Source organism: Salmo salar, chromosome ssa01 (genome assembly GCF_905237065.1).
Source record: "Salmo salar chromosome ssa01, Ssal_v3.1, whole genome shotgun sequence".
In the NCBI taxonomy this organism is placed as follows: Eukaryota; Metazoa; Chordata; class Actinopteri; order Salmoniformes; family Salmonidae; genus Salmo; species Salmo salar.
This window is the reverse complement of record NC_059442.1, coordinates 90,633,379-90,655,447: the sequence shown is the minus strand read 5'-3', so window position 1 is coordinate 90,655,447 and position 22,069 is coordinate 90,633,379. Positions and strand designations below refer to the sequence as shown.

The 22,069-nt window shown below is 40.8% G+C and overlaps 1 protein-coding gene across 4 annotated transcripts; it reads right to left on the bottom strand.

Annotated features, from left to right (window-relative positions):
• Positions 1-95: 95 nt before the first annotated feature.
• On the bottom strand, positions 96-20,912 carry eif2ak1 (eukaryotic translation initiation factor 2-alpha kinase 1). Of its 4 annotated transcripts, XR_006771125.1 has the most exons (16): positions 20,534-20,912; positions 11,220-11,387; positions 10,870-11,006; positions 10,706-10,749; positions 10,323-10,422; positions 10,147-10,227; positions 9,916-10,012; positions 9,750-9,798; positions 9,293-9,662; positions 5,018-5,114; positions 4,776-4,882; positions 2,587-2,707; positions 1,933-2,012; positions 1,705-1,754; positions 1,004-1,237; positions 494-732 (listed from the first exon to the last, which is right to left on the bottom strand). XR_006771125.1 is itself a non-coding variant. In XM_014209024.2 (15 exons), exons 1-15 carry the CDS (start codon positions 20,691-20,693, stop codon positions 607-609), a joined length of 1,971 nt encoding a protein of 656 aa, XP_014064499.2. In that variant the 5' UTR covers positions 20,694-20,906; the 3' UTR covers positions 96-606. The 4 variants fall into 4 exon arrangements, 3 of the variants coding, with proteins under 3 accessions (XP_014064499.2, XP_014064506.2, XP_045580323.1); XM_014209024.2 differs by lacking the exon at positions 1,705-1,754 and having other exon boundaries at positions 96-732; positions 20,534-20,906; XM_014209031.2 differs by lacking the exons at positions 1,705-1,754; positions 20,534-20,912 and adding an exon at positions 11,646-12,002 and having other exon boundaries at positions 96-732.
• Between the last annotated feature and the right edge of the window lie 1,157 nt (positions 20,913-22,069).

Below are 22,069 nucleotides of genomic sequence, written 5' to 3'. Positions count from 1 at the left end.
ACCTTCATCATATGAGTATATTAGTCTCAACCACAAATTATGTAAATTAATCTTGACCAGATAAAACATATTCAGTCTGCAAAGAGACAGATGAGTAAATTAAATAAGATTTATTGTACCGTTTTAAAACGTTAAATAATGGCACACTGTTACATCCACACACACATTCAACCATTTGCACCAAATTATTCATGTGGTACGGTAAAGGGTAGCTGGCCTTTTCGGTGGTAAAACAATACATGTGGTGTTTATGTATTGTTCCTTGATAAACCTGAGACTTTAACGCCGAACCATTTTAGCATTCACAGGTTTATCTATGGGAAACACGGCTAGCTAGCTGCTAGGCTAACTACGTTCTAAAGAGCGGCTCGAGATTTAAAATTCACCGGTGGTTGAGCGCTTGCCTCCGACATGACACTCAGTGAGCCGCCCGGTATAGGCTAACTACAGAAAAACCCAATGGGTTAAATCATTTGGACTTCAACTAGACTAATACAATGCTCCGTATTTAATACAATAAATGCTCTTATTTGCACCAAATTATTCATGTGGTATGGTAAAGGGTTTGAATATATTAGGTTTGAAGATGGGCAGAGGTGGTTGACGTCAGGTCTTGTCGGTTGGATGGGATGCTTGTTGCGTGCTCTGAGTCTGTAGCTGACTGATCTGTCTCCTGAGTCGAACTATCTCCTCTTCCTGCTCTTCAACCCTTCTCTGCAAGCCATGGATAACCTAGAAAGAGAAGAGGCCCATTGGAGATGTTTGATCTGTGATAAATGTTTAACACTCTTCTCCTGATATTTACTTTTAGTAGTTTGAACCTGGTTGCAGTGTCAAAGTGACCTAGGTCAAATATTTATAGCCAAGCAATGCTACCAGCATTTGGCTCATGTCTGTTTGAACTTGATCAATAGCAGCGTAAATATGGCAAGCTGAAATTCAACAAGTACATCAAGCACATATATCAAAATGGTAGTCTCATTGCCAGCCAGCCTGTTCATACCATGTCTTTGCTGCTGAACAGCTCGCTCTGCAGCAGCTGTGTGGCGCTGGGTCGTAGAGAGGGGTCTCTGCTGGTCAGCAGTGTGATGTACTTGGCCAGTAGAGGCCAGCACTGGGAGAAGGAGTCTGGGACCTTCCCCTCACGGAGGTCTCCTAGTGTACGCACGCGCTCCATCTCTGTCCCAAAGGGCTGGAACAGCTCCAGGGCCATCACTCCTATACTGTACATGTCTGACTGCAGGCCAGAAGAAAAGGCATAGTGATCCAAATCAAATCAGTCACATACACATGTTTAGCAGATGTTATTGCAAAATGTGTAGCAAAATGCTTGTGCTTCTTGCTCTGAAAGTGCAGTAATATCTAACAATTACACAACATATACCCAACACACAAATCAAAGTAAATTAATGGAATTAAGAATATATAAATATATGGACGAGCAATGGCAGAGCGGCATAGAATAAGATACAGTAGAATAGTATAGGATACAGTATATACATATGAGATGAGTAATGCAAGATATGTAAACATTATTAAAGTGACTAGTGTTCCATTTATTAGTGGCCAGTGATTTCAAGTCTATGTATGTAGGCAGCAGCCTCTATGTGTTAGTGATGGCTATTTAACAGTCTGATGGCCTTAAGATAAAAGCTGTTTTTCAGTCTCTCGGTCCCAGCTTTGATGCACCTGTACTGACCTCACCTTCTGGATGATAGCGGGGTGAACAGGCAGTGGCTCGGGTGGTTGTTGTCCTTGATGTGTAAATATGTTTTATATATTGATTTACTGTGTATCAATTGGTTTATAAATACAAATGTAATATTATCCTTATAATAATTCTATATATGTTTGTTTTATGTAGAAAACACACTAATTGTGCCAAGTAACTTTGGTGTGTCAAATATTTCTGAAATGATGGAGATGATTTACCTTTGAATCATAGTGGGAGCCCTCCAGTTGTTCAGGTGCAGCATAAACAAATGTCCCCACTCCAGTGGTGTGTGAGGAACCTGCAGAAAGATTACAAGCAGTGTCAAAAATACACAGTACCAGAACCGAAAGGGATTTGGATGCACAGAGCCATAGCCCCATCTACTGGCGATTTCAGGAATTACACCAATACCTACACGTGTCCACTTTGATACACTATATTTGAGATGTTGAATGTTTACACACACACACACGTGTATATATATATATATATATATAAATATATAAATATAATTATATATATATATATAAAGAGCTTATATATATACATATACATATATATATACATATACATATATATATACATATACATATATATACATATACATATACATATATATACATATATACACATATATACACATATATATATATATACACATATATACACATATATATATATACACATACATATATATATACACATACATATATATACACATACATATATATACACATATATACATACATATATATATATACACATATATATATACATATATATATATACATACATACATAGTAACAACTGTTACAACCACTGAGCTTGTGGTGATAGACACATTAGAAAAATTTATTAAATCCGTTTCTCACCGGTGTTCTGTGAGGTGGAGGTTGGCTTTGCATCGTCATCTATTATTATATCCCTGCAAGCCAGTCCAAAGTCTCCAATCCTCACATGGCAGTCAAGTCCATGCAGGAAAATATTCCTGGGCTATAAAACAAAAAGCATACAAAATGTAAAACATTTACATATATTTTTATGGTGAGTGTGAGGTCATAATGCTATAGGAGATTCTAAAAGAAGGATTCTACTCTAAAATGCACAATTCTATTTTGTCATTACCACTAGTCCACATTAATGCTTTAGGTAATTGTTCAACTTTTTTAAAATGTCATTTCAAATGGGTGATATTAGTAACAAACCATGCCTTAACCCCTAATTATACACGGAGTGTACAAAACATTAGGAACACATGCTCTTTCCATGACAGACTGACCAAACTAATTCAGTTGAAAGCTATGATCCCTTATTGATGTCACCTGTTAAATCCACTTCAATCAGTGTAGATGAAGGGGAGGGGAAAGGTTAAAGAAGGATTTTTTTAAGCCTTGCTTGAGAGAATTGAGACATGGATTGTGTATTTGTACCATTCAGAGGGTGAATGGGCAAGACAAAAGATTCAAGTGCCTTTGAACGGGATGTGGTAGCAGGTGCCAGGCACACCGGTTTGAGTGTGTCAAGAAGTGCAACAGTTTCCCAAGTGTATCAAGAAAGGTCCACTACCCAAAGGACATTCAGCCAACTTGACACAACTGTGGGAAGCATTGGAGTCAACATGGGCCAAACCCCATGTGGAACGCTTTCGACAACTTTTAGAGTCCATGCCCTGATGAATTTAGGCTTTTCTAAGGGCAAAAGGGGGTGCAACTCAAATTTGATGATATGCAGTTTAAAATTAATGAAGCAATAGTTAAAGGAGATGTCTAGTATTATCACATTTTTAAAATCTCACCCTGTCAACGAACCTGTTCAGATTTGGAAATACTGTACTGTTTTTTTCTACACTTCAAAAGACAGGTAAGTGTTTAAAAACATGTTTGTCATTTTTCTAGCCTAAATATCTGCCAGTGTGTTATCAGTCACAGGGTCTGATACCCTGACCGCGGGTATCAGACCCTTTATTTGGCCCCTCAAAAAGTTTTAAATATCATCTGCAGAAATGATGCATCATGTTTAAAAAGCACTTTACAAATCAAGTTATTATTATTAACATAATATAGCTCAGGTAGGATAGGCCTAAGTTTAATAGAACATACGGATCGTCACCAATATCTAATCAATATCGACGTCACCAGCGATGAAGAATGGTGACGTTTCCAAACTTGCCAATTCTTCAGAAACAGCATCAGCACTGACAGAGTACAGCGCTGGAATTGGCTGTTCCGAGGCTACTGTGTGGCGGATGAATCAGAATTAGTTGGGTAACATAGATAATTAAGATGTTTTATTAGCATAATATGCTTATGTGAGATACTTGTCATTAGAATGTTCCCTTTTGACTCTGATGTCTTTCAGTTGCACTTTTCCCTTAGCTGGGGCTCAGTCACTTTGGGCCCAGAGAGGGGAGAGGTCAGACTTGTCTTTTACATGTCCCTGGTGCTATGCAGAATATCAGAAAGGGAAGAGGACAGAATGGAACATTGTCTACATATGTGTGTGTTGTGTGTGTGTTTTACTGAGGATGGGCCTCTATGAGATAGCACTGACAGAGGAGATTTACGATGTATTTTGATAATAACGCCTAAAGAGCATTCCAGAGAACATGAGCTAATGGTTCTGTTCTATACCGTACCAGGGAGAGACAGTTCCAGTTTGGAGTAGGAGGACCAGACACTGGTCTATACAATAAACTGTTGACACAGCAGTTGCTGCCTGCTATGTTTTATAGATATCTTTCATACAAAACTTAACCTTGTGACCCATTCTATATATCTGTGGTTCGTCATGTACGTTGAAAGGCGTGTATCTTGGCAATAAAAGATATTTGTACTTTTCTGTAGTCACTTTTCAATGGTTCATTAGAGATAGCGCATCATTGAAAGTCAAAGTGCTTTTGCAAAAGCTCTTAATTATTAAAGATGTAGTTTAAGTATAACTCTGACGGGTGTGTGAAGTTTAACTCTCCTCATTTGGTAATGCAGAAATTAGCCACCACACCATTTGATGGTGCACTTCTATTCTTGTGAAATTAAATAATATACACTTGTAAAGAACATACCTTCAGATCTCTGTGCATGATACTTCTAGAGTGAATGTATTCCACTCCTTCAAGTATTTTATGTAGAATGCTAAGGGTTTGTTTCGTGTCCACAGACCCGTAAGGATCTATAAAACAAAAGCCAAAACATACTCATTAACAAATTCTGCATAATATAAACATAATCAAAACATTGATAATGTTGAATGAAGAGTGAAAGGAACAAAGGGGTGCATCTTATTGTGCAAGTTATATATGCTCACTTTGTGAGATGTGTTCGGTGGTTCTCTCTGAGATCCAGTCTTTGAGTGAACGTTCACACAACTGCATCTGAATATACAGCATGAGGTGGAACTGCACCTGAGGTAGCCATAAAATAGTGTCCAGTAAAATCAGAGTTTGACAAAAAGAGAATCTATATACTACCAGTCAAAAGTTTTAGAACACCTACTCATTCAAGGGTTTTTCTTTAATTTTATTATTTCCTACATTGTAGAATAATAGTGAAGACAACAAAACTATGAAATAACACATATGGAATCACATAGTAACCAAAAAAAGTGTTAAACAAATAAAAAAATATTCTACATTTCAGATTCTTCAAATAGCCACCCTTTGCCTTAATGACAGCTTTGCACACTCTTGGCATTCTCTCAACCAGCTTCATGAGATAGTCACCTGGAATGCATTTAAATTAACAGGTGTGCCTTGTTAAAAGTTAATTTGTGGAATTTCTTTCCTTCTTAATGCGTTTGAGCCAATCAGTTGAGTTGTGATAAGGTAGGGTTGGTATACAGAAAATAGCCCTATTTGGTAAAAGACCAAGTCCATATTATGTTCAACCTTCCCAAGTTCTCGCACGTCACCCCGCTCCTCCGCACACTCCACTGGCTTCCAGTTGAAGCTCGCATCTGCTACAAGACCATGGTGCTTGCCTACGGAGCTGTGAGGGGAACGGCACCTCCGTACCTTCAGGCTCTGATCAGTCCCTACACCCAAAGAAGGGCACTGCGTTCATCCACCTCTGGCCTGCTCGCCTCCCTACCTCTGCGGAAGCACAGTCAAAACTGTTCGCTGCTCTGGCACCCCAATGGTGGAACAAGCTCCCTCACGACGCCAGGACAGCGGAGTCAATCACCACCTTCCGGAGACACCTGAAACCCTACCTCTTTAAGGAATACATGGGATAGGATAAAGTAATCCTTCTACCCCCCCCCAAAAAAAGATATAGATGTACTATTGTAAAGTGGTTGTTCCACTGGATATCATAAGGTGAATGCACCAATTTGTAAGTCGCTCTGGATAAGAGCGTCTGCTAAATGACGTAAATGTAAATGTCAAGAACAGCTCAAATAAGCAAAGAGAAACGACAGTTTAAGACATGAAGGTCAGTCAATATGGAACATTTCAAGAAAGTGCAGTCGCAAAAACCATCAAGCGCTATGATGAAACTGGCTCTCACAAGAATGGAAGACCCAAAGTTACCTCTGCTGCAGAGGATAAGTTCATTAGGGTTACCAGCCTCAGAAATTGCAGCCCAAATAAATGCTTCAGAGTTCAAGTAACAGACACATCTCAACATCAACTGTTCAGAGGAGACTGTGTGAATCAGGACTTCATGGTCGAATTGCTGCAACAACAAAAAAACACGAGGTCGAACGATTATGATTTTTCAACGCCGATATCGATTATTGGAGGACCCAAAAAGCCGGTACCGATTAATCGTCCGATTTTATTATTATGTTTTTTTTTATATGCATGTATATGTATGTATGTATACACACACACACACACACACACACACACACACACACACACAGCTCTGAAGTGACAACGATACTGAAGAGTCTGCTTAGGAGACAAATACTCTCAACTGTTTGAATAATAAAAATAGAGTTTAAGTTACCTGTGATGAATGCTGAAAACAAAAACTGTAATTTCTATATGCAGGAAATCCTATTTTAATAATGGGCATGGTAAGAATTGACTACCAAGTGCGAGTCATAATTCCCATGACACCTTCTAGCAAAATCTGAAAAGCGGTTCCTTCATTTATTCCATAGGATATTTTTAGATTAACTTAAAATAAGGTCTGTGTTTGGTTTAGGCTTACACCACCTTGCCAATTTTATAACTGTGTAGATATCCATAGGATATAACTCTGATCAATATAAGCGAAGATAATTTTTTTTGTAGAGTGGATTTATGAAAACATGTTGACAAACGTTACCTAGTGAGATTTACACGGGTATCAAAACGCAGAGGCGGTTTAAGCACAAAACACAGACCTTATTTGAAGTAGATCAAGACATTCTCTATGGAAGACATGAATGGTAAAATAACGAAGGAACCCCTTTCAAGTTCAGCCGCAAGTTATTACAGGAATTATGACGCGTCGACTATCTCTCTCTAAACCATATACCTTTGACTATTACGAGCCTGCTGCTGCCTACCACCGCTCAATCAAATATCAAATCATAGACTTAACTATAATATAATAAACCTTAGGTCATTAATATGGTAAAATCCGGAAACTATCATCTCGAAAACATTATTCTTTCAGTGACATATGGAACCGTTCCGTATTTTATCTAACGGGTGGCATCCATAAGTCTAAATATTCCTGTTACATCGCACAACCTACAATGTTATTTCATAGTTCCGTAAAATTCTGGCAAATTAGTTCGCAACGAGCCAGATTCTGTATACCCTCATTCTGCGTGCAACGAACGCAAGAGAACTGACACAATTTCACCTGGTTAATATTGCCTGCTAACCTGGATTTCTTTTAGCTAAATATGCAGGTTTAAAAATATATACTTCTGTGTATTGATTTTAAGAAAGGCATTGATGTTTATGGTTAGGTACAGTCGTGCAACGATTGTGCTTTTTTTCGCAAATGCGCTTTTGTTAAATCATCCCCGTTTGGCAAAGTCTGCTATCTTTGTTAGGAAGAAATAGTCTTCACAGTTCGCAACAAGCCAGGCGGCACAAACTGCTGCATATACCCTGACTCTGTTTGCAAGAGAAGTGACACATTTTCCCTAGTTAAAAGAAATTCATGTTAGCAGGCAATATTAACTAAATATGCAGGTTTAAAAATATATACTTGTGTATTGATTTTAAGAAAGACATTGATGTTTATGGTTAGGTACATGTCGGAGCAAAGACAGTCCTTTTTCGCGAATGCGCATCACATCGATTATATGCAAAGCAGGACAGGCTAGATAAACTAGTAATATCATCAACCATGTGTAGTTAACTAGTGTTTATGATTGATTGTTTTTTTATAAGATAAGTTTAATGCTAGCTAGCAACTTACCTTGGCAACGTAAAGCAGGTGGTTAGAGCGTTGGGCTAGTTAACGTAAGGTTGCATCCCCAAGCTGACAAGGTAAAAATCTGTTGTTCTGCCCCTGAACAAGGCAGTTAACCCACCGTTCCTAGGCAGTCATTGAAAATAAGAATGTGTTCTTTAACTGACTTGCCTAGTTAAATAAAAGGTTTATAAAAAAATTTACAAAATTAAAAATATCGGCAAATTGGTGGCCAAAAATGCCGATTGTTATGAAAACTTGAAATCGGCCCTAATTAAATCAGCCATTCCGATGAATCGGTCGACCTCTAAAAAACACTACTAAAGGACACCAATAAGAAGAAGAAGACTTGCTTGGGCCAAGAAACACGAGCAATGGACAGACTGGTAGAAATTTGTCCTTTGGTCTGATGAGTCCAAATTTGAGATTTTTGGTTCTTGAGACGCAGGGTGGGTGAGCGGATGATCTCCGCATGTGTATTTTCCACCATAAAGCATGTAGGAGGAGGGGTGGTGGTGCTTTTCTGGTGACACTGTCTGTAATTTATTTAGAACTCAAGGCACACTTAACCAGCATGGCTACCACAGAATTCTTCAGCGATACGCCATCCCATCTGGTTTCGGCTTAGTGGGACTATCATTTGTTTTTCATCAGGACAACAACCCAAAACACCTCCAAGCTGTGTAAGGGCTATTTGACCAAGAAGGAGAGTGATGGAGTGCTGCATCAGATGACCTGCCCTCCACAATCCCCCAACCTCAACCCAATTGAGATGGTTTGGGATGAGTCGGACCGCAGAGTGATATGTTATGCTCAGCATATGTGGGAAGTCCTTCAACACTGTTGGAAAAGCATTACCTGTTGAAACTGATTGAGAGAATGCCAAGAGTGTGCAAAGCTTTCATAAAGGCAAAGGGTGGCTACTTTGAAGAATCTCAAATATAAAATATATTTTGATTTGTTTAACACTTTTTTGGTTACTACATGATTCCCTATGTGTTATTTCATAGTTTTGATGTCTTCACTATTATTCTGCAATGTAGAAAATAGTAAAAATAAAGAAAAACCCTTGAATGAGTAGGTGTTCTAAAACTTTTGAGTGGTAGTGTATATACAGGGGACATTTGTAGATGTCAGAGTTGGAAGGTTAGAGGATTGTGTTAAAACAACAGGATAAGAGGCCCTACTGTGCAACATTATACAGGTTACACAGTATCAATACCTCCTTGGTGGGGCATTTCGTGTCCCATTCCTCGCTCCCCACATCGATGTAGGAGTTGTTGTTCGGCTCCATCCTGTTCCTGGTTCCTGAGGCCTCCTCTGACAGGGCCGAGCCATCCCAGCTGACCACAGGGCAACCGTCCGGTGTCAGGCCACGCCGTCCCAGGAACACACAGGGGACAAAGTTCTCTGAGACATGGGTGTGGCGCATGGTTTTAGGACACACCGCCTGCGTGCTCTTCTCTTTAGGGGCCAGGGCTTTCACCCGGAGGATCTCTGGTTCTTTTGCAATGGCCACTGGCTCCTTCGAGTGATCTGAGCTCTCAAAGACTATTGAGGAGCTGTTGCTACTGCCGGTACTCTCCTCAGTGCTGTGAGAAAATACACGTTTCAGAATCTAATATGATATTCAATCACAACTGGTCTTGTAATTCAGTTATATGAGATAATAATGGTACCGTTCTGGCAGCGCAGGCGTTTCCGGTGCTGGGAGTGTTGATGCAGGGTCTGAAATAGAGAAATTCAAATGTAAATGAAAAAACAACAATAATGAGAGGTTAGCTATGAATAAATTAAATCATTTGAATTTCAAACACGTCAGAGGAGAGAAGTAACGGAAGTCACTGATAAAAGCAGGTGCGACATGCTCCATCCAGGCAGTGTGGTAGCCCACTACATTGACGTGCTGAAGACTGGATAACACTTTCACTTCTCTGAGAACCTGAAACAAAGACCGGAAAATACTCAATGACAAACTCAGTTGTGCCCGTTATCGAATACTGCACTGAAGTATACTGCATTTTTGGATCATTAAAACTCAATACATTTTAAATGAATTGTGTGTATATAACATACCTTCATGCAGTCTTCCCGTGAAACATTCTTGATGAGAATTTTCTTCACAGCATACTTCTGGCCATCCAGCTTGTTTGTTACCTGGAAAGCACATGACCAAAACGAAGAGGGAGAAATTATTCCTCTGTAGGTTATATTAATGCATTGGTATCATTTTTATTTTGACTAGACAGTACCTTAAAGACTTTGCCATAGGATCCTTTTCCAAGTCTAGAGAGCTCTTCAAACTCGCTGAGGTAGCGAGATGTCTGTGCCTGGAACAGACCCTCTGTTGGTCTACGGTGAGAGGAGGATAATAAGCAAAGAGACAGATCCTCAAGATCCTCTCACAACGCAACGTACACAGCAGTACATTTCATTTATTTTTACATTTTAGTCATTTAGCAGACGCTCTTATCCAGAGCAACTTACAATTAGTGCATTAATCTTAAGATAGCTAGGTGAGACAACAACATATCACAATCGTATCAAGTACATTTTCCCTCCACAAAGTATTTGTCGGCAAAGTCAACGCTTGTAGCAAAAGACAAGTGCCATTTTTTTTCTGTACTAATCTTACCTTAGTGTAAGGCTCTGGCTGTCTGTATTACATAATCTTTGACCCTGAAATGTCAGGAAAAAAATAAAATAAATGGTCAGTGAATGAACATCAATGATAAACAAGAAACTTGACCATGCATGTCCCGCATTACATTATCACTAAATGGCCACATCAAGTGTTACCTGTGGGAACAGAGAGGTGCTGGCAGCATCCAGTAGTTCAATGAATGCTCTGTTGTGTTGGAGTCTGACTGTGCTGAACTCATCACTGATGGCCAATGGGGAGAGGAGGTTCATCGCTGCTAAACGCTGACCAATGACTGTAGAGGACGGCAAAGAACAGGAAGTTATTCACTGTAGTGTTTGTTGTTCACAAGTTCTCTTTTTTTCTTCTATGATTTTTCACACAAAAAATCATTTTTACAGAAGTCAGTGATGTTTTAAAATAATCATTTCCTAACCTCCCTCTACACAACAACCAGAGAATGTTAATGTTCTATTGACCGAGAAAGAGTTTAGCTGATCCTCTTTACCTTTGAACAGCATACGTGAGCGGGTCGGGTCGCTCTCGTAGACAAAGCACAGGTGTTCCAGCAGGGACCCAAGCAGAAGGTGGTTGGGGATGGCTGAGGCAAACTCCTGGATGGACAGGTACTGCTTGCCAGTTATCAGAACCTCACAGTTGTTATCGGAGTCGGACGCTGTGTTTACATAGAGGAGAATGAGAAAAAGGACAGAAGTGAGTGGTACGTGTTTGTAACAAGATTATCGATTATGTAATAAATGGAAAAAAGCTAAGTTGTGTGTCTCAATGGCGAACAGTCCCCTCCAAAACTTCCTGTAGCCAGACAGCCAACATTGCATAACAAATAATCACCAACGTGTGTGATTACTTTAGTACCGCTTTATGAAGAAAATAAGATTTATAGTTAACAGTTGAAAGAGAAAATGTATCTTACCTTCGGCAATAACTTTGGCAATTAACGCTGCAATTTCTTTCTCCCCTAGGTCCATTTTGTCTAACGGTATGTGTGATATTAGCTCAATATGAAAAGCTTCAACACTAATGCAAGATTAACCTAACCACTTCAAAGTCAGCCAGCCCATCATGTTTATGCATGCTGGGGTGTGCTCAGTGGTAAGGCTTATCTGTCTACAACAGTACACACAGGTCCCTCCACCCAAGGTCGCTAACATGGAGGAAAATATAAGGGAAGAAGTGGTGTGAGAAACATGCCAAAAACAGTATGTAATGTACTCTCATATTTGTGTATGCTGACTGTTGGTTTATACTGTACTCATTGGATTTGGCAACAGTTTATGTACAGTACCAGTCAAGTTTTAGAACACCTACTCATTCAAGGGTTTTTCTTTATTTGACTATTTTCTACATTGTAGAATACACTGCATGCACAATTATTAGGAAAGTGAGTATTCTGATCGTATCATTGTTTCTATTCACATTTTCGAACTCCAAACCATATAAACTTGAATGCTTATTGGATTGAATCATTTTCAGGTGATATGTATTTGTGTAATGAGGGAGGGTGTGGCGAAAGTGAATAACACCTTATATCAAGGTGTGCATAATTATTAGGCAGCCTCATTACCTCAGGTAAAATGGGCCAAAAAAGAAATTTAACTGACACTGAAGAACCAAAAATGTAAAATGCCTTTCAGACGGATGCGACACTCTTTAAATAGCTAAACTATTGAGGTGTGACCACCGGACATTCAAACGTTTTGTTGCGAATAGTCAACTGGGGTGCAAAAAAAACGCATGGGGAAGAAAAGGCGCAAATTAACTGCAAAAGACTTGAGAAGAATTAAACGTCAAACTACCAGGAACCCATTATCCTCCAGTGCCACTGTATTCCAGAACTGCAACCTACCTGGAGTGTTCAGAAGTACAAGGTGTCAAGTGCTCAGAGACATGGCCAAGGTCAAGAAGACTGAAACAAGACCACCACTGAATAAGATTCACAAGTTGAATCGTCAAGATTGGGCAAAGAAAGATTTTTCAAAGGTTTTATGGACAGATGAAATGAAAGTGACTCTTGATGGACCAAATGGATGGGCCCGTGGCGGAATCAGTAATGGACACAGGGCACCACTGAGTCAGGTGCCAGCAAGGTGAAGGAGGGGTACTGGTATGGGCTGCTATCATTGAGGATGAGGTAGTTGGACCTTTTCGGGTTGAAGATGGACTGAAACTCAACTCCCAAACCTACTGCCAGTTTCTGGAAGATTCTTTCGTCAAACAGTGGTACAGGAAGAAGTCCTCAGCATTCTAGAAGGCCATGATCTTTATGCAGGATAATGCTCCATCAAATGCATCCAAGTACTCCACTGCTTGGCTAGCCAGCAAGGGCCTCAAAGATGCCTAAATAATGACCTGGCCCCCTTCCTCACCTGACTTAAATCCTATTGAGAACTTGTGGGCCCTTCTCAAACGTGAGATTTACAGTGATGGAAGACAATACACCTTTTTGAACAGCATTTGGGAGGCTGTGGTTGCTGCTTCAGCGAAATTTGATCGTGAACAGATCAAGAAACTGAGACTCCATGGATGGAAGGCTCATGGCAGTTATTGAAAATAAAGGTCTCTATATTGGTCACTGAATATCTTTGAAAGGCCAAAAATGTTATATAATTGTCATTTTGTGTTACTTATCTGTTACACTTACTCTAAAAATTGAGAATAAACAAGTGAGTTGAGAGAAATTATTTTTGTAATTTAGTTGCCTAATAATTGTGCACTAATAGTTGCCTAATAATTGTGCACACATATATTTCCCTGAGAAAGACAAAACTCACTTTTCCTTTGTTAAACATTCAGGTTTGAGGTTCAATAACATTTTGGATTGACTGAGAGCATTGTTTGTTCAACAATAAAATTCATCCCGAGGAATACAATTTGCCTAATTATTGTGCACGCAGTGTAATAGCGAAGACATCAAACTATGAAATAACACATAGGGAATCATGTAGTAACCAGAAGTGTTAAACAAATCAAAATATATTTTATGAGATTTGCCACCCTTTGCCTTGATGACAGCTTTGCACACTCTTGGTATTCTCTCATCCAGCTCCACCTGTAATGCTTTTCCAACAGTCTTGAAGGAGTTCCCACAAATGTTGAGCACTTGTTGGCTGCTTTTCTTTCACTCTGCGGTCCAACTCATCCCAAACCATCTCAATTGGGATGAGGTCGGGTGATTTGTGGAGGCCAGGTCATCTGATGCAGCAACACTTGTTTGGTTACTACATGATTCCATCTGTGTTATTTCATAGTTTTGATGTCTTCACTAGTATTCTACAATGTAGAAAATAGTAAAAATAAAGAAAAACCCTTGAATGATTAGGTGTGTCCTAACTTTTGACTGGTACTGTATGTCATATCCTTGATGTTGAATTGACTGTCTGCCATCAGTATCTAGTACTGAACTGTAATGGGAAACATGTCCACTGTTTTTTAATTTTTAACCTTAACCTTTATTTAAGTAGGCAAGTCAGTTAAGAGCAAATTCTTATTCACAATGACGGCCTACCAAAAAGGCCTCCTGCGGGGACGGGGGCTGAGAGTAAAAATATAAATAAATTCAATAAAAATAGGACAACACACACACATCACGGCAAGAGAGACAACAACACTACATAAAGAGAGAACTAAGACAACATAGCATGGCAGCAACACATGACAACACAGCATGGTAGCAACACAACATGACAACAACATGGTAGAAACAACACAGCAGCAGCACAACATGGTCGCAGCACAAAACAAGGTATCTTGTCCAACAAGATGGCGCCGACAGAGATGGTCACCTCACTTTGAGTCCTTAGGAAACTATGCAGTATTTTTATTTTTTTAATGAATTATTTCTTACATTGTTACCCCAGGAAATATTAAGCCTTATTACATACAGCCGGGAAAAACTATTGAATATAAGTGTGACGTCAACTTACCAACATTACGACCAGGAATACGACTTTCCCGAAGCGGATCCTCTGTTTGGACCATCACCCAGGTTAATGGATCTAATCCCAGAAGCCGACCCAAGACAACGGTGCCGCAGAAGGGGCAGCCCACCGCTCCCGAGTATACTACTCGCCAATGTCTAGTCTCTTGACAACAAGGTAGACGAAATTCGAGCAAGGGTTGCCTTCCAGAGAGACATCAGAGATAGTAACATTCTCTGTTTCACGGAAAAATGGCTCTCGGGTTATGTTGTCGGAATCGGTTCAGTCACCGGGCTTCTCCATGCACCGCACCGACAGAGATAAACACCTCTGTGGGAAGAGGAAAGGCGGGGGTGTATGCTTCATGATTAACGACTCATGGTGTAATCATAACAACATACAGGAACTCAGGTCCTTCTGCTCACCCGACCTAGAATTCCTCACAATCAAATGCCGGCCATATTACCTTCCAAGAGAATTCTCGTCAGTTATCGTCACAGCTGTGTACATTCCCCTCATGCAGACACCGATTTCAAGTTTTCATAACAATCTGTATTTTTGGCCACCGATTTGCCGATTTTTATTTTATTTATATATTTTTATTTAACTAGGCAAGTCAGATTAAGAACACGTTCTTATTTTCAATGACGGCCTAGGAACGGGGGTTAACGGGGGAACACTGAAGGTTGTGCAATGTAACAGGAACATTTAGACTTAGGGATGCCACCCGTTAGATAAAATACGTAATGGTACCGTATTTCACTGAAATAATAAACATTTCGTTTTCGAAATGATAGTTTCCGGATTCCACCATATTAATGACCTAAGGCTCGTATTTCTGTGTGTTATTATGTTATAATTAAGTCTGATTTGATATTTGATAGAGCAGTCTGACTGAGCGATGGTAGGCAGCAGCAGGCTCGTAAGCATTAATTCAAACAGCACATTCGTGCGTTTTCCCAGCAGCTCTTCGCAATTCTTCAAGCATTGCGCTGTTTATGACTTCAAGCCCCGAGATTAGGCTGGTGTAACCGATGTAAAATGGCTAGCTAGTTAGCCTGGTGCGTGCTAATATCGTTTCAAACGTCACTCGCTCTGAGACTTGGGAGTGTTTGTTCCCCTTGCTCTGCATGGGTAACGCTGCTTCGAGGGTGGCTGTTGTCGATGTGTTCCTGGTTCGAGCCCAGGTAGGAGCAAGGAGAGGGACGGAAGCTATACTGTTACACCGGCAATACTAAAGTGCCTATAAGAACATCCAATAGTCAAAGGTATATGAAATACAAATTGTATAGAGAGAAATAGTCCTATAATTCCTATAATAACTACAACCTAAAACTTCTTACCTGGGAATATTGAAGACTCATGTTAAAAGGAACCACCAGCTTTCATATGTTCTGAGCAAGGAACTTAAACGTTAGCTTTTTTACATGGCACATATTGCACTTTTACTTTCTTCTCCAACACTTTGTTTTTGCATTATTTAAACCAAATTGAACATGTTTCATTATTTATTTGAGGCTAAATTGATAGTATTTATGTATTAAGTTAAAAGTGTTCATTCAGTATTGTTGTAATTGTCATTATTACAAATAAATAAATAAAACAACGTTTTTTTTAAAATATATATTTTAAAATCGGCTGATTAATCGGTATCGGCTTTGTTTTGGTCCTCCAATAATCGGTATCGGTGTTGAAAAATCATAATCTGTCGACCTCTAATCCTGAGGCTGAATTTATTGTAGCTGGGTATTTTAAGAAATCAAATTTGAGAACAAGGATTCCTAAATTCTATCAGCATATTGATTACACTACGCGCAGGGGTAATACACTCGACCACTGCTACTCTAACTTTTGCGATGCATACAAAGCCCTCCCCCACCGACCCTTCAGCAAATCCGACCACGATGCCATCTTGCTCCAACCATCTTAATGTATAGTGTGGCGTACAGCAGGTCAACCACCAGGGGGAGACTCGTCGAGGCTGATTGTGGTTTGTGGGTAATCAAGGGCTTATTGCTCACCAGCTGTACGAGTCCCATAAAGCTGCCAGAAGGGCAGCACACAAGGAGAGGGACTGGGGGAAGAAAGGTGACTTCCGTATAGTTGGAGACGGTGCCCGAGCTAAAAGGAGGGAGTTCAGTTTTTGTGCCCGACAGGATACAGCAAGACCCGGAGCCCAGAAGACGGTATCCCAGACAGGGTCTCATGGGGGAGACCTATCCTTTTCTTTTGATTTATTATTTAAATAAACACCCTTGAAACCGAGCTAATCCTACTCTGTCCGTGTCTGATCTGTGTAAACGTCTTGACCAAACCCCCAGGTCTGCCACAATAGGCAGAAACTCAAACAGGATGTCCAGTGACTAGAACCATTCAACGCTGGTCTGACCAATCGGAATCCATGCTTCAAGATTGTTTTGATCACGCGGACTGGGATATGTTCCGGTAAGCCTCACAGAATAACATTGACCTATTCGCTGGCTCTGTGAGTGAATTTATAAGGAAGTGCATTGGAGATGTTGTACCCACTGTGACTATTAAAACCTACCCTAACTAGAAACTGTGGATGGATGGCAGCATTCGCTCAAAACTGAAAGCGTGAAAAACCACATTTAACCATGGAAATAGGTCTGGGAATATGGCTGAATATAAACAGTGTAGTTATTCTCTCCGCAAGGCAATCAAACAAGCGAAATGTCAGTACAGGGACAAAGTGGAGTCGCAATTCAAAGGCTCAGACACGAGACGTATGTGGCAGGGTCTACAGGAAATCACGGACTACAAAAAGAACCAGCCACATCACACACATCCCGCTTCCAGACAAACTAAACACCTTCTTTGCCTGCTTTGAGGATAATACAGTGCCACCATCGCCGCCCGCTAGCAAGAAATGCGCCCCCCCCCCTCCTTCTCCGTGGCCAATGTGAGTAAAACATTTAAACGTGTTAAACCTCGCAAGGCTGCTGGCCCAGACAGCATCCCTAGCCGTGTCCTCAGAGCATGCGCAGACCAGCTAGCTGGTGTGTTTACGGACATATTCAGTCGCTCCCTAACCCAGTCTGTTGTCCCCACATGCTTCAAGATGGCCACCATTGTTCCTGTACCCAAGAAGGCAAAGATAAATTAACTAAATGACTACCGCCCCGTAGCACTCACTTCTGTCATCATGAAGTGCTTTGAGAGACTAGTCAAGTATCATATTACCTCCACCTTACCGGCCACCCAAGACTCTCTTCAGTTTACATACCGCCCTAACAGGTCCACAGACGATGCAATCGCCATGACACTGCACACTGCCCTATCCCATCTGGACAAGAGGAATACCTATGTAAGAATGCTATTCATTGACTACAGCTCAGCATTCAACACCATAGTACCCTCTAAGCTCATCATCAAGCTGAAGGCCCTGGGCCTCAACCCCGCCCTGTGCAATTGGGTCCTGGACTTTCTGACAGGCCGCCACCGGGTGGTGAAGGTAGGAAACAACATCTCCACCTCGCTGACCCTCAACACCCCACAAGGGTGCGTGCTCAGCCCCCTACTGTACAACCTGTTCACCCACGACTGCGTGGCCATGCACGCCTCCAACTCAATCATCACGTTTGCAGATGACACAACAGTAGTGGGCTTGATTACCAGCAACAACGAGACAGCCTACAGGGAGGAGGTGAGGACACTCGGAGTGTTGTGTCAGAGAGGCTGCTACCTATATGGAGACCCAATCACTGGCCACTTTAACAAATGATCACTAGTCACTTTAAACAATGCCACTTTAAATAATGCCACTTTAATAGTGTTTACATACCTTACATTAGTCATAGCATATGTATATATGATAAGTCGGAACCAAAGGGAAAAGTATTTCGCTACACTCGCGTTAACATCTGCATGTGACAAATAAAATCTGATTTGATACAAACATTATTGGGCAGAGACAACAGCACAAAGGGCAAGAAGGTAGAGACAACAATACATCACGCAAAGCAGCCACAACTGTCAGTAAGAGTGTCCATGATTGGGTCTTTGAATGAAGAGAATGAGATAAAACTGTCCAGTTAGAGTGTTTGTTGCATCACGTTCCAGTCGCTAGCAGCAGTGAATTGAAAAGACGACCAACCCAGGGATGTGTGTGCTTTGGGGACCTTTAACAGAATGTGACTGGCAGAACGGGTGTTGTATGTGGAGAATGAGGGCTGCAGCAGGTATCTCAGATAGGGGGGAGTGAGGCCTAAGAGGCTTTTATAAATAAGCATCAACCAGTGGGTCTTGCGATGGGTATACAGAGATGACCAGTTTACAGAAGAGTATAGAGTGCAGTGATGTGTCCTATAAGGAGCATTGGTGGCAAATCTGATGGCCGAATGGTAAACAACATCTAGCCGCTCGAGAGCACCCTTTCCTGCCGATCTATAAATTACGTCTCCGTAATCTAGCATGGGTAGGACGATCATCTGAATCAGGGTTAGTTTGGCAGCTGGGGTGAAAGAGGAGCGATTACGATAGAGAAATCTAGACTTGGTTTCAACTTTAGCCTGCAGCTTTGATTTGTGCTGAGAGAAAGACAGTGTAACGTCTAGCCATACTCCCAAGTACATGTATGAGGTGACTACCTCAAGCTTTAAACCCTCTGAGGTAGTAATCACACCTGTGGGGAGAGGGGCATTCTTCTTACCAAACCACATGACCTTTGTTTTGGAGGTGTTCAGAACACGGTTAAGGGCAGAGGAAGCTTGTTGGACACTAAGAAAGCTTTGTTGTAGAGCGTTTAACACAACATCCGGAAAAGGGCCAGCTGAGTATAAGACTATCATCTGTATATAAATGAATGAGAGAGCTTCCACCTGCCTGAGCTATGTTGTTGATGTAAATTGAGAAGCGTGTGGGGCCTAGGATCGAGCCTTGGGGTAGTCCCTTGGTGACAGGCAGTGGCTGAGGCAGCTGATTTTCTGACTTTATACACTGCACTCTTTGAGCGAGGTAGTTAGCAAACCAGGCCAAAGACCCCTCAGAGACACCAATGCTCCTTAGCCGGCCCACAAGAATGGAATAGTCTACCGTATCAAAAGCTTTGGCCAAGTCAATACAAATAGCAGCACAACATTGCTTAGAATCAAGGGCAATGGTGACATTATTGAGGACCTTTAAGGTTGCAGTGACACATCCATAACCTGAGCGGAAACCAGATTGCATACCAGAGAGAATACTATAGACATCAAGAAAGCCAGTCAGTTGATTATTGACAAGTTTTTCCAACACTTTTGATAAATAGGGCAAAATAGAAATAGGCCTATAACAGCTAGGATCAGCTTGATCTCCCCCTTTAAATAAAGGATGAACCGTGGCTGCCTTCCAAGCAATGGGAACCTCCCCAGAGAGGAGAGACAGGTTAAAAAGGTCAGAGATAGGCTTGGCGATTATAAAGAAGAAAGGGTCTAAACCGTCTGACCCAGATGTTTTTTTAGGATCAAGTTTAAGGAGCTCCTTTAGCACCTGGTTGCATCACTAGAGGGTTATGACTCAGAAGAAGGTTATCTTTTTAGGGCTGCAGAAATGGTCATGAAGCCAACCAACCAATAGGAGTAAAGGAAAGACATGGCTATAAACAACATTCTAGAAGAATCTCTCACTTAGCTGATTGGTCATAGCTAAATTAGTTACTTGTCAAAAATTTGAGGAGGGATGTAGCCACCGCTGTGATGTAGTAGCTATCTATCAGCCCCATGGTGATGTGATGGTGGTGTGGTTCAAAAGCAGCCCCCAAAACTGTCCAGAGAGGTTTGCTGACAGGACGACTGCGCCCACAGCCCCACACATGATTTCTCAATTCTGCCTAGCTAGTTAGCATGAACATAATTGTACAAATGTCTGGTGTCTGTCAACTTACTGTCAAATATAACCTCATCGTCATCTTCACTGGTGGTCAAATTAAACACACTGCACTCATGTCCGGTTGTGGTGGTGGTTAGATTTCGGTGAATCAAGGAGTTGATCACGCTGCTGCTACTTGGACTTACCCCTCGTTGCCCGTTCAGAGAGCTAAACATGGCGATTTAGGAAGATTCAGCTTGTTAACCTATTAAATATGACCTAACTTTTAGAATACTTAGGCGTTAATATTTTCCATTCTGCATTAATCATAACTAGTTAAGGTAGACGTTAATCTAAAACAATCACGTCAAAAACTCGCCAGAAGAGTCCCATACTAGGGCTAGTGGCAGCATTGCCGCACAACACACACGAAGGGAGTGAAGTCTTGTCTTAAAACACCATGAGCTGAACATAAATTCAGTTGAATAATTTCACGTCCACTGTGAGAAGCTTGCGAATTAAGTCTGACTTCATTTGTATCATCATATATTGATGAGATTGTATCACATTTAGTAACTCTATCCACTTATACAATACATTTAACTCGGTCTTGTTCGTTTTATTATTTTGTTGGACACGTCAGATAGTCCCTGTAGCATCTCATCTCATTTCGTTCCTTATCATGTGATCCTTGCAAATGATGACGATGAAACGCTACAAATATTTATTGGTGACATACAATTACAACCTTGAGATATTTTTTATTTTTACATAGGGTGAACCAGAGGCAATACAATATAGACTAAATATATGACTCTGGGGTGAATCATTGAAAAAGTCAGTACTTTTTCGTTTGAGCCCATCTCTAAAATGCGTATTCTATCTGATTTATGGTGTCAATAAAAATAAATGTGTAAATGTTATTGTCTTGTGTATATATACCATGTTGATAATGTATCGTCATCGTAGCCCATCACTGACTGACAGACTTTTCTTTTCAAAGATGAGTGGCAGACTTGCGCGTTCCACACAAATTCACTCGCGACCAATCTAAACAAGCGCGCGCGGTCGGAGAGACGCATGCTTCAACATAAGGAGGAGGAGGACAACTTTAACGCTTCGAACACACCGATTATGAATTGCATCAACGCTGCATAACATTTTGCGCAGCTATGCAACGATACTGATGCAGGTATCTTTTGCAGACGGTCGCATGCGGTTGGACACATGGAGGAGAGAATCATGTTCAGTATCCTCAAAACCGTGTCTTTTTGACACAACTGCTGACAGCTACAGTGACATAAACACAAAAAAATTCTGCTTGGAGACAAGTGTCCACGATAGTAGGATTGCCCAGTCAGTTTAGTAGTGAGCTTGTGCTATATGTGGCTAGATAGCTAACCTAGCCAATAAGGTTGTGTGTGTGTGTCAAAGAAATAGTAATATAAATTATGCTAGTTACTACCCCTGATATATTGCCCAAATAATCATGTTTGAAAGAGTGTGAGTGTGTATGTCAGATAAATAGAAATGGTAGATACTACTCTGATAATTTGGTCAGATGTGTGTGTCTGTGTGTATAGTAGGTGACATGTCCATGATAGCTATCTAA